Here is a 15,282-nt window from a genome sequence, read left to right on the forward strand (position 1 = left end):
GGTCTTTCTTAATGCTTATTTTTATAAATAACACTAAGAGGAACATTCTCATGCTGCATCTTTGTCTGATTTTTGACTTATTTCTTTAGGAATAATTTCTGAAAGGAAAAATCTTAGGAAATACTCCCTCTGTTCCCAATCTTTTTAACACCAACAGTGAATTGACCAGAGAAGCTTAAGAATTTACTATGTTTTAAAACTCAAGCTGACCTGGGTTTGTAATAAGAATTTTTGCTCCCACAGAAGCTAATCTTGATCTTTAAGAAGTCTTAGCTTTTTAAAGAAGTTTATACTCAGTGCAGAGCTAGGAGGTGTGGGCAATGAGACAGGCTGTCTCCACATTCTCAGCCCATGTCATCTCTCTGGGAAGTGAATGAGAGAGATTTGCTCCCTGATCAACCTACACTATTCTTATTTGTGAAAAAGCGATCTTCTAAGTGTGTCAGTATTCAAGTTTTCTGAGAGGAATGGCCCCCTCAGTGTTGGGCACGCTCCTGTGTTTCAGAACTGCTCAGACTTCTCTTAAAGGTCGTAAGCGCACTTGTCTATTTTCACAATACACTGATTTTAGTCTCACTCTGACCCTCTCGCGCTCCATGCATATTTGGAGATCACGATGGTCCCAGACATTCAAGTGTAAATATGCTCCTGCTTTAACCAACCCTTATGCCAGGGATATATTTTATGAATGTAAAATTCTGAGAGGGCTTAGGAATGAAAACAACTCTGGTCTTCTATTTCTATTGAAAGCTACATATGTTCTGTAGGAACCTACTGATACATTATCATAAATCAGGATAACTCATTGGTTTATGTTAAATGAATTTTACTACTTCAGAGCCCATCTCTATTTAGTACAGCAGTGCATGTATTCATTTGACGGGAATAAAAAATCATCGTTATACATACGAAGCAATCTCATATTCGTGTAATACTAATACGCTTCCCATAAAGAACTTGACATGCCTGAGCAACATTACTACTATGACACACTGCTAGGAGGCACTCAACTGACAAGTAGCTTTTTTGGCTCTCATGTAGAGAAATGAGGTTCAAAGTATTTGGATGACTTGCTCAACGTCCTGGGGAAAATAAAGGACAAGACCAGAGCAATCCAGACCTTCTAGAACATTCTGTTCACCCAACATTAAATAGCAGAGGCTAGGCATCCTTGTCCTTACCGGCAGGTTTGATGAGAACGGCCAAGAAGTCTGTTGTGAAGGAGCTGACGTAGAGGAGAATGCAGGGCGCCTTGGAGGTACTGAAGCTGAAGTGGATCCCCTCATGGGCCAGATCGGGAGGGGCGCTCTGCTGATCAGGGGAGCTGTCTGACCGGCCGCCCGATTCTTTGCCACTGACCCCCGGTGCCTGGAAGTTGTACCGTAGCCACATTCCCTCTTCAAAAAATGCGCCAACATCTGTTGAAACGAAAAGGGTGGAGGTAATTGACAAATGAAGGGAAATCGGATGCTGATACTGCCAACACTTTAAAGTTGGGTAGACGGTTAATTTTGTTGTTCAGGGAAGGCAGGTCCTGCCTCCAGGAGGGGATCAGATGGGGCTACTTTCTATAGAGATGGGCCTTATTTCATCAACATGGATCATCTATCAAAAAAAAAAAAAAAGCATGTAATAGAGCATGGAGATTTGTAAATTAAAAAAATATATTAATAAAAATTAAGAAACTGAAATCATACCAGAAAGAATTTCCATGTACAGGGCTTAGGCCAAATAAATCTAGGTTGAAGAGGTACCCTGAAAATAAAGGCAGTGGTTTATCACAAATACCAATTTAAGGAGCTCACGGGTTGTTCTGGATGTTTGCATGGGAGAGCCCTCGACAAGTCCCTTTGGGCTTTGGGGACAGTGCTTAAAATCATAAGATGTGAAGTTTGAGAGGACTGGGTTCAAATATGACCATTAATTAATTACTGTGTGGCTTTATAGGAAGTTATTTAACCAATTGCTTTAGGCCTCAGTATTTCATAGGTGAAAAGGAGAAAATAAAAGATAATATGAAATGATCAGCACCAAGGAAATAGTACCTATTATTATTATTATTATTGGTATTATTATGAAATTAGAAGAACAGTCACTAACCCTTCATTGGTCTCTGTCGACGGTCTACTCATTGCTAATTGGTTCCTTTTTTTTTTTTTTAAGATTTTTTTTTATTTTTTTGAGAGAGAGAGAGAGAGCATGAGCGGGGGCAAGGGGCAGAGAGAGAAGCAGACTCTCCGCTGAGTAGGGAGCACAATGCAGGGCTCGATCCCAGGACCCTGAGATCATGACCCAAGCTGAAGGCAGACGTCCAACCGACTGAGCCACCCATGTACCCGCTAATTGGTTCCTAATCACTTCCTGGCAGACCAGCTCCTCTGTTGATTCTCCCATTGTTAAATTACCTCCTACCTCAGCATGAAAGGCTGAGGTTCCCTATCAAGCTTTGTTTGGTCTTCCCAGTTACCGTTCCTTTGCGCTCTGCAGGTGCCCTTCTGGAAGGCTTTCTCAAACTTCATTGCCTGTGGATTGGGTTATGCTCACACAACACTTCACATCCACTAGATCAACACTATGCAGAATATATTTTGGGAAACACAGCATTATGTTGTCATTAAAAGGAGAGGACAAATCCAAAAGGATTTTTACACCTGGAAATTTGGAAGTTTGTTCTCGTTAAATAAGTCTCGAATAGAGTCGGCACAGCGTAGTGAATCAGGGTCTGGAATCAGGCACCTGTGGGTGGATCTGGGCTCTGTTAACCTGCTAACCGACCTGTTAACCTGTTAATCAGCCTGCAATGTGTGAGACTGTCTTACATAATTAAGAACTGTCTTGCTCAAAATGCCAAAAGTACCTTTGATGGGAAACACATACTTAAACAATACTTAATCCACACTAGCCACTGAAGGACTCACTGGGATGTCAGACATATAAAATAATGTCGCCGTCACCCTTGAGACCTTTCTGTCCAGCAGTGGGCATGGGAGGACACATGTCAACAATTTGAAGTCCTTCTGGTGAGTGTTACAGAGGTTCGCTCAGCAGGTTATGTGATAAGAACCCCCACCTCGCTGCCTGGAGGATCCTGAGTTGGCTTTTCCGTGCTCTCAGCAAACATCTGTCGAGTGCCGTCCGCACGCCAGGCACTCTGCTGGGTGCCGAGGTTACCATCCCCGCGCCCAAACAGCCCTTGATCTAGGGGATTCTAGGCATCATCGGAAGCAGTGTGGTGGGCGCAGGGCCAGGTAATACGGGGGCTCTGGAACACGAGGGGCACCAGCCCCATCTCCAGGGGCCGAGGAAGACATCTCGGGGGAAAAGGCATGGAACCTGGGACCCAAAGAGCCAGCGGCAGTAGCTTTGTAAAGGTGGAAGGAAGACTAGCTTTGCAGCTGAGGGAGAAGCACACGTCAACAGTTGGAGTGGAGATGGTGCAACAGAGCATCATGCCTCGGGTGAAAGTCATAGACTCTTTTTACAACATCAGTTGTTAATACAAGACTCATTAGTGCCCCACTACATTTGAGGTTGGGTGTCGAGGAAACAATGAAGGAAAAGGAGGTGATCCCTGCCCTCAGCAGCTCAGAGCCTAGTGGGACAGACGGACATTCTGTGACGTCTCTGAGCTGCTGTGACGGATGGCAGGGCTGCGCGGGGGGAAATCAAGGAGAGCAGGCAGGTCCGGTCACCTGCAGCAGACATGCCAAGGGGTTCCCTTTGCCACAGAGAGGGTCTCCCAGAGGATGAGGGGTCATTATCTGAGAACCTGTTTGGGCCATGCAGGAGAGAAAAGATGGGTCTGGCACCTGGAGGGAGCAGGGAGAAAGGCTTGAGATCCAGGCCAGAGTCCGAACAAGCCAGAGGCAGACAGAAAGGGACAAGGTATAGGACGAGATAAACGTGTGTGGCACTTGAAACTCAAGATCAAGGCACAAAGAACCTGGGCCTACGGAGGGGTTCTGGGCAGCAGAGGCCGAGGAAGCAGGTAAAGCCTGGAGGCCCCAGGCACCTAGTTGCCACGCATCGCCAGCAAGATCCTGGGCTTCCCTGAGCCAGACTCTCTCCAGTCACTGCACTTCCAGAGTGGGGGCCCAACCAAGTCCCCGATAACGTTTCTCCGTAAAAATGCTGGTCCCCAGGCCTAGCTCCGGAATTTAGCTCAGAGGGCCTGACTCAGAGGGTCTTGAGAATCAGCATGCATAACAGACTCCCAGACCATGCTGGTGCACACAGGAGTCTGAGATCCTGGGAGCCAAGGCCGAGGGGGGAGAGCGCAGCTGGCGGAGAAGTAGCCGAGTGGGCGTCGGGCCGAGAGAGGACGCACTTTTCAGCTCCAGTGGCGACCACCCTTCCAAGGCAGATCATGAAGAGAAATTCAGAAAGTGAAGGATTTTAGATAAATCAAAAAATATGCCACCGAGAATACTTTTGGTGTGTTTTAGAGTCATCGTTATAAAGCTTTATGGATTCATGTCAGTTTTGGAGGAAGGAAAATACCATGCTTAAAAGTGTTATTCTGAAACCACATCATAAACCAACTGTTAAACCAGGGCCTGGGAGTGCTGTGAACCATTTCAGTTTCGAAGTGGCATATTTATAGCCATCATTTCAGTGTTTCAGGCAGCTTTAAGGAAATGCCAAATCAGGCTGTGTAATATCATTTAGGAAAGGAATACTCCCATCCCTCCTGAAGGAATAACTAAAATTAACACTAATTTAACAAGCCCCAAATAACATCTTTTCCCTCATTGGATGATCAAAATTATTGATGTAGAATGCTAAGATAGGATAGCTTAAGTTTTAGGATATTCATTTTTTGGATAAAAAAATGATAAATTTGGAGTCTCGTTATTCTAAGATGTATTACAAAAGAGATTTATGGAATTATATCATGTTTCCCCAAATTCCGAGCCACAGTCCGCCACCTGGAGATTCAGGATCGTAAGGATGCCAGGAACCTTGAGGCAGGCAAGCAACCTCGTCGTAATCATTTCTTGGTTCTCGAAATGGACCCCTGATTGACAAAAAGAAGCGTGCAAATATTTGGAATAAAATCCACAAACTGTCCATTCCAGAATAATACCACAGAGATATTCTTGCCCTCTTCTGACCAAGTCCCTGATGTTTACCATGGAGAAGCAAATAGCTGGTACTCACCCCGTTATTAAATTGCTCCTCATCTCTTCCTCCTAACGCTCAATAATTCCATTTCTTTTTGCCTTTTCGCTTAGGCTATATTTTGCAACCTCTATTTTAAAAATCAACAGGAATCTTTTCATTCTCTCACTTCCCCACAAGGACCCAGAATTGAAAGTCCCTAACCCACACAGGGGCTCTTTTCCAAAAGTTTACTTTAAAGTCAGTAACTTGCAACTTGAAATACTTCCCCAACGAAACCATGCTTTAAGTGATGGGTAGTTTGCCAGGAGAGTCCACAAATGCTGAGTAATTCTGGACGGGTCATGAAAGAGAATGGAAGAGTTGTCATCGTGCACTAGTAAATAAAACAGAAATAGCAACAACAAGAGTTAAGGTTGATTCTGAACGTGAGAATTCCAGGGAACTCTGCTCACACAAGGATTTCATCTAACTGACGTAGTGGTATGCTGGTAAATCTTAAGTAACTGGTTCTCTGCTATAAATCAGGGGAGGCCCTGATTTATAGTGTTGGCCTATTCCGCTGGTGTAAACGTTCCCACCATGGCTGAGTTCAAGCTGCCAACACATCACTAAATACGGAGTTGAGAGGAGATGTTCACAGGTGATCTCCCAGCCTGTGTGAACTGCCTCCAGCGCATGATCTCACTCAGTCACTGAGCCAGTCATTCGAGCAAACCACATGTATTGACCATAACTGGGTGGCTCAAACAACAGAAGTCTATTTTCACTGTTCTGGAGGCTCTAAGTCTAAGATGGAGGTGCCAACTGATTCCTTTCCTGGTGTGGTCTCTCCTCCTGGCTGGCAGACAGACGTGTTCTTGCTATGTACTCATATGGCAGAGAGAGAGAGAGAGGGAGAGAGAGGGAGGGAGAGAGGGAGGGAGGGAGAGAGAAAAGGGAGAGAGAACTAGATCTCTGGTCTCTTCCTTTTCTTAGAAGGACACCAATCCCATCATGGGAGCTCCACCCTCATGACTTCATCTAAACTGAAGTACCCCCAAAAGCCCCATCTCTAAATACTGTCCCACTGGGGGTTAAGGCTTCCACATAGGAATCTGGGGGAACACAAACATCCAGTCCATACCAGAAGGCTTCTTGCCTTTTCTTTTCTGCTGTAAAGAAACACTTTTAATATTTGCTTACTCCCTCCTACCTTCCACAGTTCTTTTCTATCTTGTCCCAGGACCCTGGATCCTGAAAGCTCTGCACTTTGTAAGAAGTTCTACAAAATCCAGGAAGAACTGCTGGGGATCGGACACTGGACTACAAAGAAACACAGACCTGAGCCCCAGCCTCAGGGTCATTCAAGCTTTTTCACAGCTGTCTTCCATTGTCCAGAATGGTCATTCTCACGAACTGCTTTTTAATGAATCTTCTAGTAAAAAAGTTAAATGCTGTGGCGCTCTGATCCTAGACACCTTGGCCATCCCCCCTCAGCACATATCTTGAATCTGCATTAGACCTGGCTCCTTCCGGGGTAATCTGCAGGGCCCAGCTCTCCTTTAACTCGCTTTCTCTTGTACTCCCAAGGCCCTGCTATCCTGAAATACAACCAGTTTCTCTCCTGGCCTTACACTGGCAAAAATCTGCTTTTTATCCCCAAGTGTGCCGCTCTGAATTTCCCTCCTGAATTTTTTATTCTGTTTCTTTGATGTTTTCTCCCATTGACTATACTCGTTTTGGACTAACAGCACTGGGCCAGGATGGGTTAATGTTCACCTTTACTCCTTCTGTTTCCCCAGGTGGATACATATCTTTTGTAACCACTTTCCCCACACTCTCCCTAAAGGCCAGGTTACTTGCAGGTCAGTTTCTATGTAATAAGCTTCAAGTGTCTGAATCTGCACAAGGGTGAGAAAATACCGAAGAAAAATCTCTGAAGTTTGAGCCTGAATGGCGTGAGCTGCCCATGAGATATAAGTGTAGAGTATATTACTTTAAACACATCAATAAGCTACATGATCTAGGACTTGACCGCGTGGGAGCCAGGGGGCCTCCTTGCTTGGAGTTTAAGAGCTAATAGAACTGAACAACTTTGCTCGAGTCTTAAGTGGGAAGATAGTTTGCATCCAGAATTTCCAGGGTCATGCTCCTGAAACTGTGTTAATAAGCATTACTGGAAAAAATGGCAGTCAACAGGTTAGAACGCTCTAGAAAGAGTAAGTGAGGTGAGGACTCCATTGCAGTAAGCTCCATCTGACACATGTAGTCAGGGATTAATGTGTGTATGTGGAGGGCAGGAATCCAAAGGTGTGGGTTTAGTCCTGGCTTTGCCACCAGCCAGCTCTATGGCCCTGGTCCAGCAGGTTATTTAATTGCTGTAGGCTTTAAATCATTCCCATCTTAAAGAAATCCTCCCTTGAATATACATCTTCCTCTGGCTAGCAACCAGTCTTTTTCATACATTCTTTCTTTTTTTTTTTTTAAGATTTTACTTATTTATTTGAGAGAGACAGAGAGAGCATGCAAGAGAGAGCACGAGTGTCTGGGAGGGGCAGAGGGAGAGGGAGAAGCAGGCTCCCCACCGAGCAGGGAGCCTGACGTGAAGCTCAATCCCAGGACCCTGGGATCATGACCTGAGCTGAAGGCAGATGCTTAACCAAGACTGAGCCACCCAGGCATCCCCTGATTTGCAGTTTTAAACGATCATTCTGGCTGAATGGATTGGTATGAGAGGAGAGTGTTAAACCTAAATTTCATCCTTAAACTTAAATTTCATCCTTTTTCTTAAAATTTGGACTATCACTGGGTGTGTGTGTAGGGGGCTGGTCACTAGATACATTTCAGGGAATCTGTAAATCTTCTGAAACTTTGGGCAAAAACGTGTACGCATTTTTCTGCGGGGAGGGTTAGTAGTTTTAATCAGATTTCATGACTTCATCCTCAACAGTTTAAGGAAAAACAAGAAAAATTAATTCGCTCAGAAATGATGCCCCGAGATGCTCCGTGTGCTTAGGCTCTGTGCTAGATGCTGCCTCCACTTCCAGGGTGGTCTTCATCACCCTCATTATCTGGCCCCGCTCCCTCCTCAGCCGCATCTCCCAATCCCCGAGTCCTCTGCCTGTGGTTGGACAGACTGGGTTACTTGCGTTTGGCCCTTCTTCTTCCTTCCCAGCCGGCTCTCCCGCCCTTCCATTCTCATCCCTATTCGCGCTCCCGGCAGGTGTCAGCGCTCCTTCCTTTCCTAAGCTCCTCCTCAAGTGCCCTCACGGCTCTTTGCTCTAACTTGAGTCTGCCAAGTGCAACCCTGTTTGCTTTTAATTTAGTAAACATTTCTTGGAACCTCACTATATGCCAGGCCTGTGCTGATAACAAAAGCAAACATGAGGACTCTGCCCTAAAGAAGTTCACAGTTGGTTGGGAGAAAAACGCATCATTAGAATACAGTCAGTGTGAGATTCAGAATAAGAGAGGAGAAAGAAGTAGCAGGAGGAGAGAAAGATCGGCTCTTTCTGTGTGGAAGTCTGGGCTTCTTCACGAAGAAGGGGACAGTGAATATGTATTTGCAAGATGTGCAGAGCGGGCAAGGCACTCTCAGTGTGGGGAAAAGCGTGGCCGAGTCGTGTTCTGGAAATGACATCAGAGCTTCGCAACCTCCGCTGTGCTTTTTAAAAAACTACCTAAGGCAAACTCTCAGAAAATCGGATTTAACTGGTCTGGGGAAAGGCCAGCCTGTTGGCATATTTCACCGTTTTCTCAGATTCCCGCGATGGGCAGCCCAGGGCGGAGCACTGCTCCTGTAGGTCGTTGGGTATGACCTGGTATGAAATGTGGGGTGATGTGTGGCCACGACCTGCCGCTGGAAAATAAGGCAGGATGGAGGCTATGGAAGGTCTTGAGTTGCTTCTTTTTAAAATTTTTAGGAGAACAATATACTTTGAAGTCATTTCAGATTTATAGGAAAGTTGCAAGATTAGTACCAAGAACCATATCCTCCATATTCAGATCCCCTAACTTTGAACATTTCACCATGTTTCTGTGTGTGTGTGTGTTTAGGCTTCTTCATATATATATAGGAAGTATATATAGTGTATACTAAATTCTAATTCCTGAGCTGTTTAAAAGCAAGCTGGAGTGAGGAAATCGACATTAACATAACCCTATTCTCCCAATATTGTCTCATTTCTGGAAAAACAGATACACAGACACAAATGTACACACAAATAGTTTTGGGAAACCACTGTGAGGCTATATGTATATGGACGTATACACATATTTCCAGGTAGAAAGTTTTTTTTAAAAGCAGCAGCCAGCACAGGGGGCCCAGCTCTTTCATACTGGAAAGGGAAGAGGAGAGAGAGGGAAAGCAGATGAGGAGGTTGGAAGTTGAATGCCTTGTTTATGCATCTGGCAGTTCACTAAAATGTACGCTTTTGAGGATAAGAGTAACCTTAGCCAGGACCTGGCCTTCAGCAGAAACACAATTAATATTTATTGAATTGAGTTGAACTGAATTTGAATTTTTTTTTTTTTTATACCAACACTATATTCAACTAGTTGGTCCACACTGACTTTTCTCAGTTGACATTTCTCAGTTTCATTCCTTTTGAAAAGTGGGCTTCTTGGGGCACCTGGGTGACTCAGATGGTTAAGCGTCTGCCTTCGGCTCAAGTCATGATCTCAGGGTCCTGGGATTGAGCCCCGCATCGGGCTCCCGGCTCAGCGGGGAGCCTGCTTCTCCCTCTGCCTCTCCCCCTGCTTGTGCTCTCTCTCTCCGTCTCTCTCAAATGAATAAATAAAATCTTAAAAAAGAAAAAGTTACCCTGGAGGGTGGTAACAGGGTTACGTGTGTTTTGAAGGTTTGGGAGACTGAGGGCTATGGTTCCAATGAAGAGGATTCTTTGAAATGTCCAATAGAAATATAGTGTGAGCCACACTTGTAGTTTTAAGAGTTTTTATTTATTTATTTTGACAGAGAGACATCGAGAGAGGGAACACAAGCAGGGGGAGTGGGAGAGGGAGAAGCAGGCTTCCCGCCGAGCAGGGAGCCCGATGTGGGGCTCGATCCCAGGACCCTGGGATCATGACCTGAGCCGAAGGCAGACGCTTAACGACTGAGCCACCCAGGCGCTCCCACACTTGTAGTTTTAAATTCTCTTGTAGCCATATTAAAAAAGTAAAAAAAAATACTGGGCTAATTTTCATAACATATTGCATTTAATTTAGTGTATCCAAAATATTATTCTTTCAACATGTAATCTATGTAAAAATTATTGAGACATTTTGCATTCATTTTTGTCACCCTAAGTCTTCAAAAGCCACTGAGTAGTTTATGCTGATGGCACCTCTCATTTTGAACTAAACCCAGTTCATGTGCTCAATAGCCACACGTAGCTAGTGGCCACCATCCTGGACAGCGCAGCTAGAGAGTGCGTGAAGGGAAAAAATAAAAGCATTTGCCTATTGTTGACTGTTTTTGCCAGCCCCTGGAAAGGTGGTTTCTATACGCACATTAGGATCGTCCTGGAAGTCTAACCACACAGCTGCTTATATTCTGTATCAAGCCATTCAGTTAGAATTTCTGGGAATGACTTTTGGACATGCCCAAGTGAAGGAGGACCTGAAAGGGCTTGTCTGATATATGCTTTCTACGTATCTCTTTCCAGAATCCAGGGAGGTGACACAGGGGAGATCCTGGCATTTAGGATCCTAGCTGTTTCTTTCCATCAGACATTTGAGTAATAGCTTGGAAACTGTTCCCCGTTTTGAGTTTATTTTAAAGTGATGCAATGAAAAGAGGAGGTAATTTAGCCAGAGTGATTTTATAATGTATGTCATATCATGTCACCTCCCTCTGAGCAAAAGCCAAGCCCTTGCCATGCCCGACCACACCCTACATAATCTGGGCATCTTTTCCCCATTCCCAACCCCCTCAGCTCCCTCTCCCTGTTTCCTTCCATTCTTCCCATTGCTGCTCTCTCCACTCCATCCTCAATGGCCTCCTTGTGTCCTCAGAGCACCCATATCACACCAAGTTCTAGATGAGGCTCAGATATCCACGGGGAGCAACGCTTCTCCAGGGCAGTGTGTGGATTGCATGGCCGTCAGCCTGTCCTCCTAAATATGTCTTCTCTCAATTGAGCTTCTGCTAAGCACTAAGCAGCTGTGAGTTGAAGGTCACATTTTCTAACTAGTACCTGGAACACAAATACTCTGTGAGGCTTTAGACGTCTTCTAAGACAAGGGTCAGAATGCTCTCAGGAAAAATCTGTTGTTTCACAAGGACATATCTGAAGAGATGAGCACTGCACATTCCTATAGAGGTGGGCCCAGGGAGTATCCAGAAGTAAGAACAAAATGTCCTCAACCAGCTTTGATGGTGTGACACCACTTGGGGAGGACATTTGTGGTCACGATCCTCACAGGGGGGACGCTGGTATTCTACGTGGGAGATTTTGAAGGGCCTGTGGTAGACATTGTCTACCTCAGCCATTAGGAAGAATCCTGAAATGCCTGAGAAGGAGTCACTTTAAAGCATGTAAGGCAATGGATAATCTACATTAGATAACTGATGATTTAAAACCTTTCTGAGATATTCTCACAGATTTTCTTTTTTTTTCTTTTTGGGTAATTTTCCATTGCCAAACCTATTACCTCAAAGGCAAATCGCAATACGCTGTCCATCCCTAACCCAAGGTTTCAAAAAAATCCCCCAAAACCCAAACCATAAAAACCCAACAGAGGCTGTCATCTGCCACCCCCGGGGCTGGTGCTCTGAGTAGCAGATCACAGCCTTGGTTGCTACAGTCTTGGGTCAACCCCTTTCCAACCCAACTACCATCAAGCGGATCAGCCAGCCTGACATTGTTCCCTTAATGTGGAAGTCAGGTGTCTCCTTTTACAGCTTCTGTCAGGTCGAGATCTGTGCCAGAAAAGGATCTGTGGGTTCAGGCACCAGTGGCTCCAGCTGAAAATAACTTTTAGCTTTTCCAGAGCTTCAGGGGAGTCTCAGGTGATGCCCGCACACGTGGAACATGAAGAACTAATCTTTATTGTGCAGGACGGAGGGGAGCCTGAGACGTGACTGACATGCGTCCCGGTTTTAAATGAGCTTTTCAGGTGAGCTGTTTAAGCGGCTTTGCTCGGCTCCACCTCTTGCCATTAGATTTGGTTTCAAGAGGCAGCTGGTTTTGCCACACGGCAATAATCGGCTGAGGGCCTACGAGGAGCTATCAGAGGGCTCCAGCCCATCAGGACTGCTGAAATACTTTCTTTTAATGTAATTTAATTTTTCTTTTTGTACGTGTGAGTTATTGCTGTGATCAGAAAAATATATCTTTGCCCCGAATGAGACATGCTCTGTCACTGACAGTAGCTTGGATCGTTTGAACTCCAATGCTTTATTTTTGTGCATTGCTGTTCTTTGGCTGTGAAAATTGTTAAAAAGAATGGATTGACATTTTGGCTTTGTTTCTGGGACTTAAAAGAATTGTTCTAGAGAAAATTTTTCTTGTTGGGTGACTTTTTTTTTTTTTGTATTGCTGCAGACTTTTTAAAGGCTCTCTATTTTGTTTTTGTTTTAACATATAGTTTCAGGATTACACAATACACCAAAGGTCTTGCATTGTGGGTTTTTTTTTTCTTTCAAGTAATCCTCCATATGTGGATAAGTATGGACAATCAGGGAAGAATTTTAGAAAACCTGGGTTCTAGATCAAGAAATTCTGATAAATATCCCTATAAAAGCTAGATCCAAATTATTTTAAAAATATATTTCTGGTCAGGGATACACACTTCTAGTGCTAGTACAAGTCGATGCTATTTGAAGGGAATTTATGGTAAGTTTTTCATGTGAAAGAATAATTTTTCCCTTTGTGCATATTTTATGATGTACATTAATTCAGTAGTACATGTGCAAAAATTTAAAAGGAATATGTAAATGAAGTTATATAAATTGGGACTCATGCTTAACTTTTTTTTTTTTCCCTTTAGGAACCTAAGTCAAGGAGTTAGGGGGCCGCGCCATCTAGAAAGAGTCTCAGCCCCAGTGGGGCTTCTACCTGTGTCCCTCTCCTGGGCCTGGATCCTGCTGCAAGCTGTTCCACTTTCCTGGAAGAATGTGGATGTGTCCTGAAGCATACTGTCTGCCCTCTCAGTTCCAGTGACTGTCCTCTGCCCTCTGCCTCAAAGAGAAGCTCGTTACCTCTCGGAGAGGATCACAGCTCAGTGGTTAAGGGGAGAGGGGGCATTACAGCGAAGCTATGTCCAAATCTTTGTCACTTAGAGGGACAACCTCAGGCAAGCTACTTCCCTTCTCTGTGTATCACTTTTCCTACTTGTAAAATGGGTTTAGTAAAACCACCTCCCTTCCTGGATTCCTCTGTAGGTGTGTCCATTAATACAAGTGGAATGCTCAGGGAGGTCCCCAGCGTGAGTGCGCTGTCATCTTCGCTGGGTCTCCCTGATCCCCACTGCAAGAAGCCAGTCACCATTCTGATCCAAAGCAGTTCCCTCTACTGACTGCTCTCTCATGGGCCCACTCTGTGCCTCCTTCCAGCCTTCCCGCCCCACCCCACTCGCTGGTCATCCCCACCCTGCTGCTGTGAACTCTCCCATGGCTGGCCACATCTGGAATCAGAAACGTCTAATTATTAGTGGTTGATTTACTTCATTTGGGATTAAGGCACAAGACATTTGCATTGTACTTTCAAAATACAGTTTCCCTTGCTGAGTCTTGACGCTCAAAAACAATTTTAGGGAATTTCATTTGCAATTGCTCCTTGGGATCCTGAAATTGGTCAGCTCTGGGGAAAATTAATCTTATATGTATGTGCAAATGGGAGATTCTCCTAGAAGCTCTTTAAAAATGTTGTTTGCGCTTGTGCTTTCAATTAGTGTTTGCAAAGTTGAGAGTGACCTGGTACAATGATCAAGACAAAAGTAATTAGATTTGACAGGTCAAATGTTGATGCAGGTATTTTTCGGTAGGTGTTTCTAAATTCCTGTTGCCATCTGCAGGGCACTAGGATGTGCTCCGAATGCCTGAGCTTCTGCCCTTTTTTCTCCCAATGGTCTTTGTTGTGGTTCGACTACTCAGTAGTGATTTCTCAGGAAGGAGTTACTCAGGATGCCAAGAAAATGGAAAAATGAAAGTGGTCTTCAGGTGCCTGGAACAATTTTCTGAGACTCTCAATGACAGGATATATTAAATTCTGACTTGAATTATTTAATGAGTATCACAGCTTTGGAGTCACTTCATCACTGTGGACTTCAGATTTAAAAAACAGGAGCAAGAGCAAGAGGAAGAAAAAGTCTTAGTGATATTTCATTGCCCAAAGACACAAGCTCAAACAGGATCAATTACATGTTAGTGGGACGCTCATCTGGTTTGGAAAGCTAGTTATCGTCTGGGTTGTGAATTTGACATTGCAGGGCAGGAAACTCTGAGAGGCCAACCAAGACTCCTCTGGAAATAACTTGACCATTTTCATTGTGCTCATAAGCTGGCCTCTTGTTTTTTACTTATTTTTCCTATTTTTCTTCTAGGGGTGGGGAGCTCACATTAAAAACAAACATTTCCATTTAAATAAAGATAAATAAATACACATTTCCAGAACTAAGAAATTCAATTGTAAAGCTGGTTCTAGAAAATGCTCACTCATGAAATATTTACAAAACATCCACTATGAACCAGGCGTTGCTGGAGACAGCTCCTGTCTTGAAGGGCTTTAGAGTCAGACCGTGTGATGGTTGTCTCAGGGGGTGCAAATATAAGAAAGAAAGGAAAGCCATGTCTATTCAGGGGCCCAGAAGAAGTAGTACTTGACCTGGTGATGGCAGGAGGAGTTGTCAGAGGCTCCTGCCAGTCAGCTAGGGGCTTACTGAGTCCTGATCATGTGCTCAGTGAGTGCATATGGGGGGGCCTCGGCTCTCCAGCACTCTATGAGATACTGGGGAGTAAGACGGAAATACAGGAGACAAGAAAATACAAGATGAGATGAGACAAGATAAGACAGTTTGTTATGAAATGTTAAGCACTTTTATACATAGCACAGATCACTCAAGGCTGGAGTCATCTCGGAAGGCATCTTGAAAGAGGCTGTGTTGGAACAAAGCCTCTAGAGGGGAGGTTACTCTTCAGCAGGCAGAGGGAAATGGGAAGGCTACTCTACGTGGGCC

The 15,282-nt window shown here is 44.5% G+C and overlaps 1 protein-coding gene across 1 annotated transcript in view; it reads right to left on the minus strand.

Annotated features, from left to right (window-relative positions):
- CNTNAP2 (contactin associated protein 2) overlaps positions 1–15,282 on the minus strand; it is a 1,739,191-nt gene that overhangs the window by 119,420 nt on the left and 1,604,489 nt on the right. Inside the window, exon 19 of the mRNA XM_081799929.1 lies at positions 1,182–1,418. Within this exon, the coding sequence (XP_081656055.1) occupies positions 1,182–1,418 (237 nt within the window). The remainder of the gene's footprint in view (positions 1–1,181; positions 1,419–15,282) is intronic.

The sequence above is a fragment of the Leptonychotes weddellii genome, chromosome 12 (genome assembly GCF_054177405.1).
Source record: "Leptonychotes weddellii isolate Sample4059 chromosome 12, ASM5417740v2, whole genome shotgun sequence".
NCBI classification, from domain to species: Eukaryota; Metazoa; Chordata; class Mammalia; order Carnivora; family Phocidae; genus Leptonychotes; species Leptonychotes weddellii.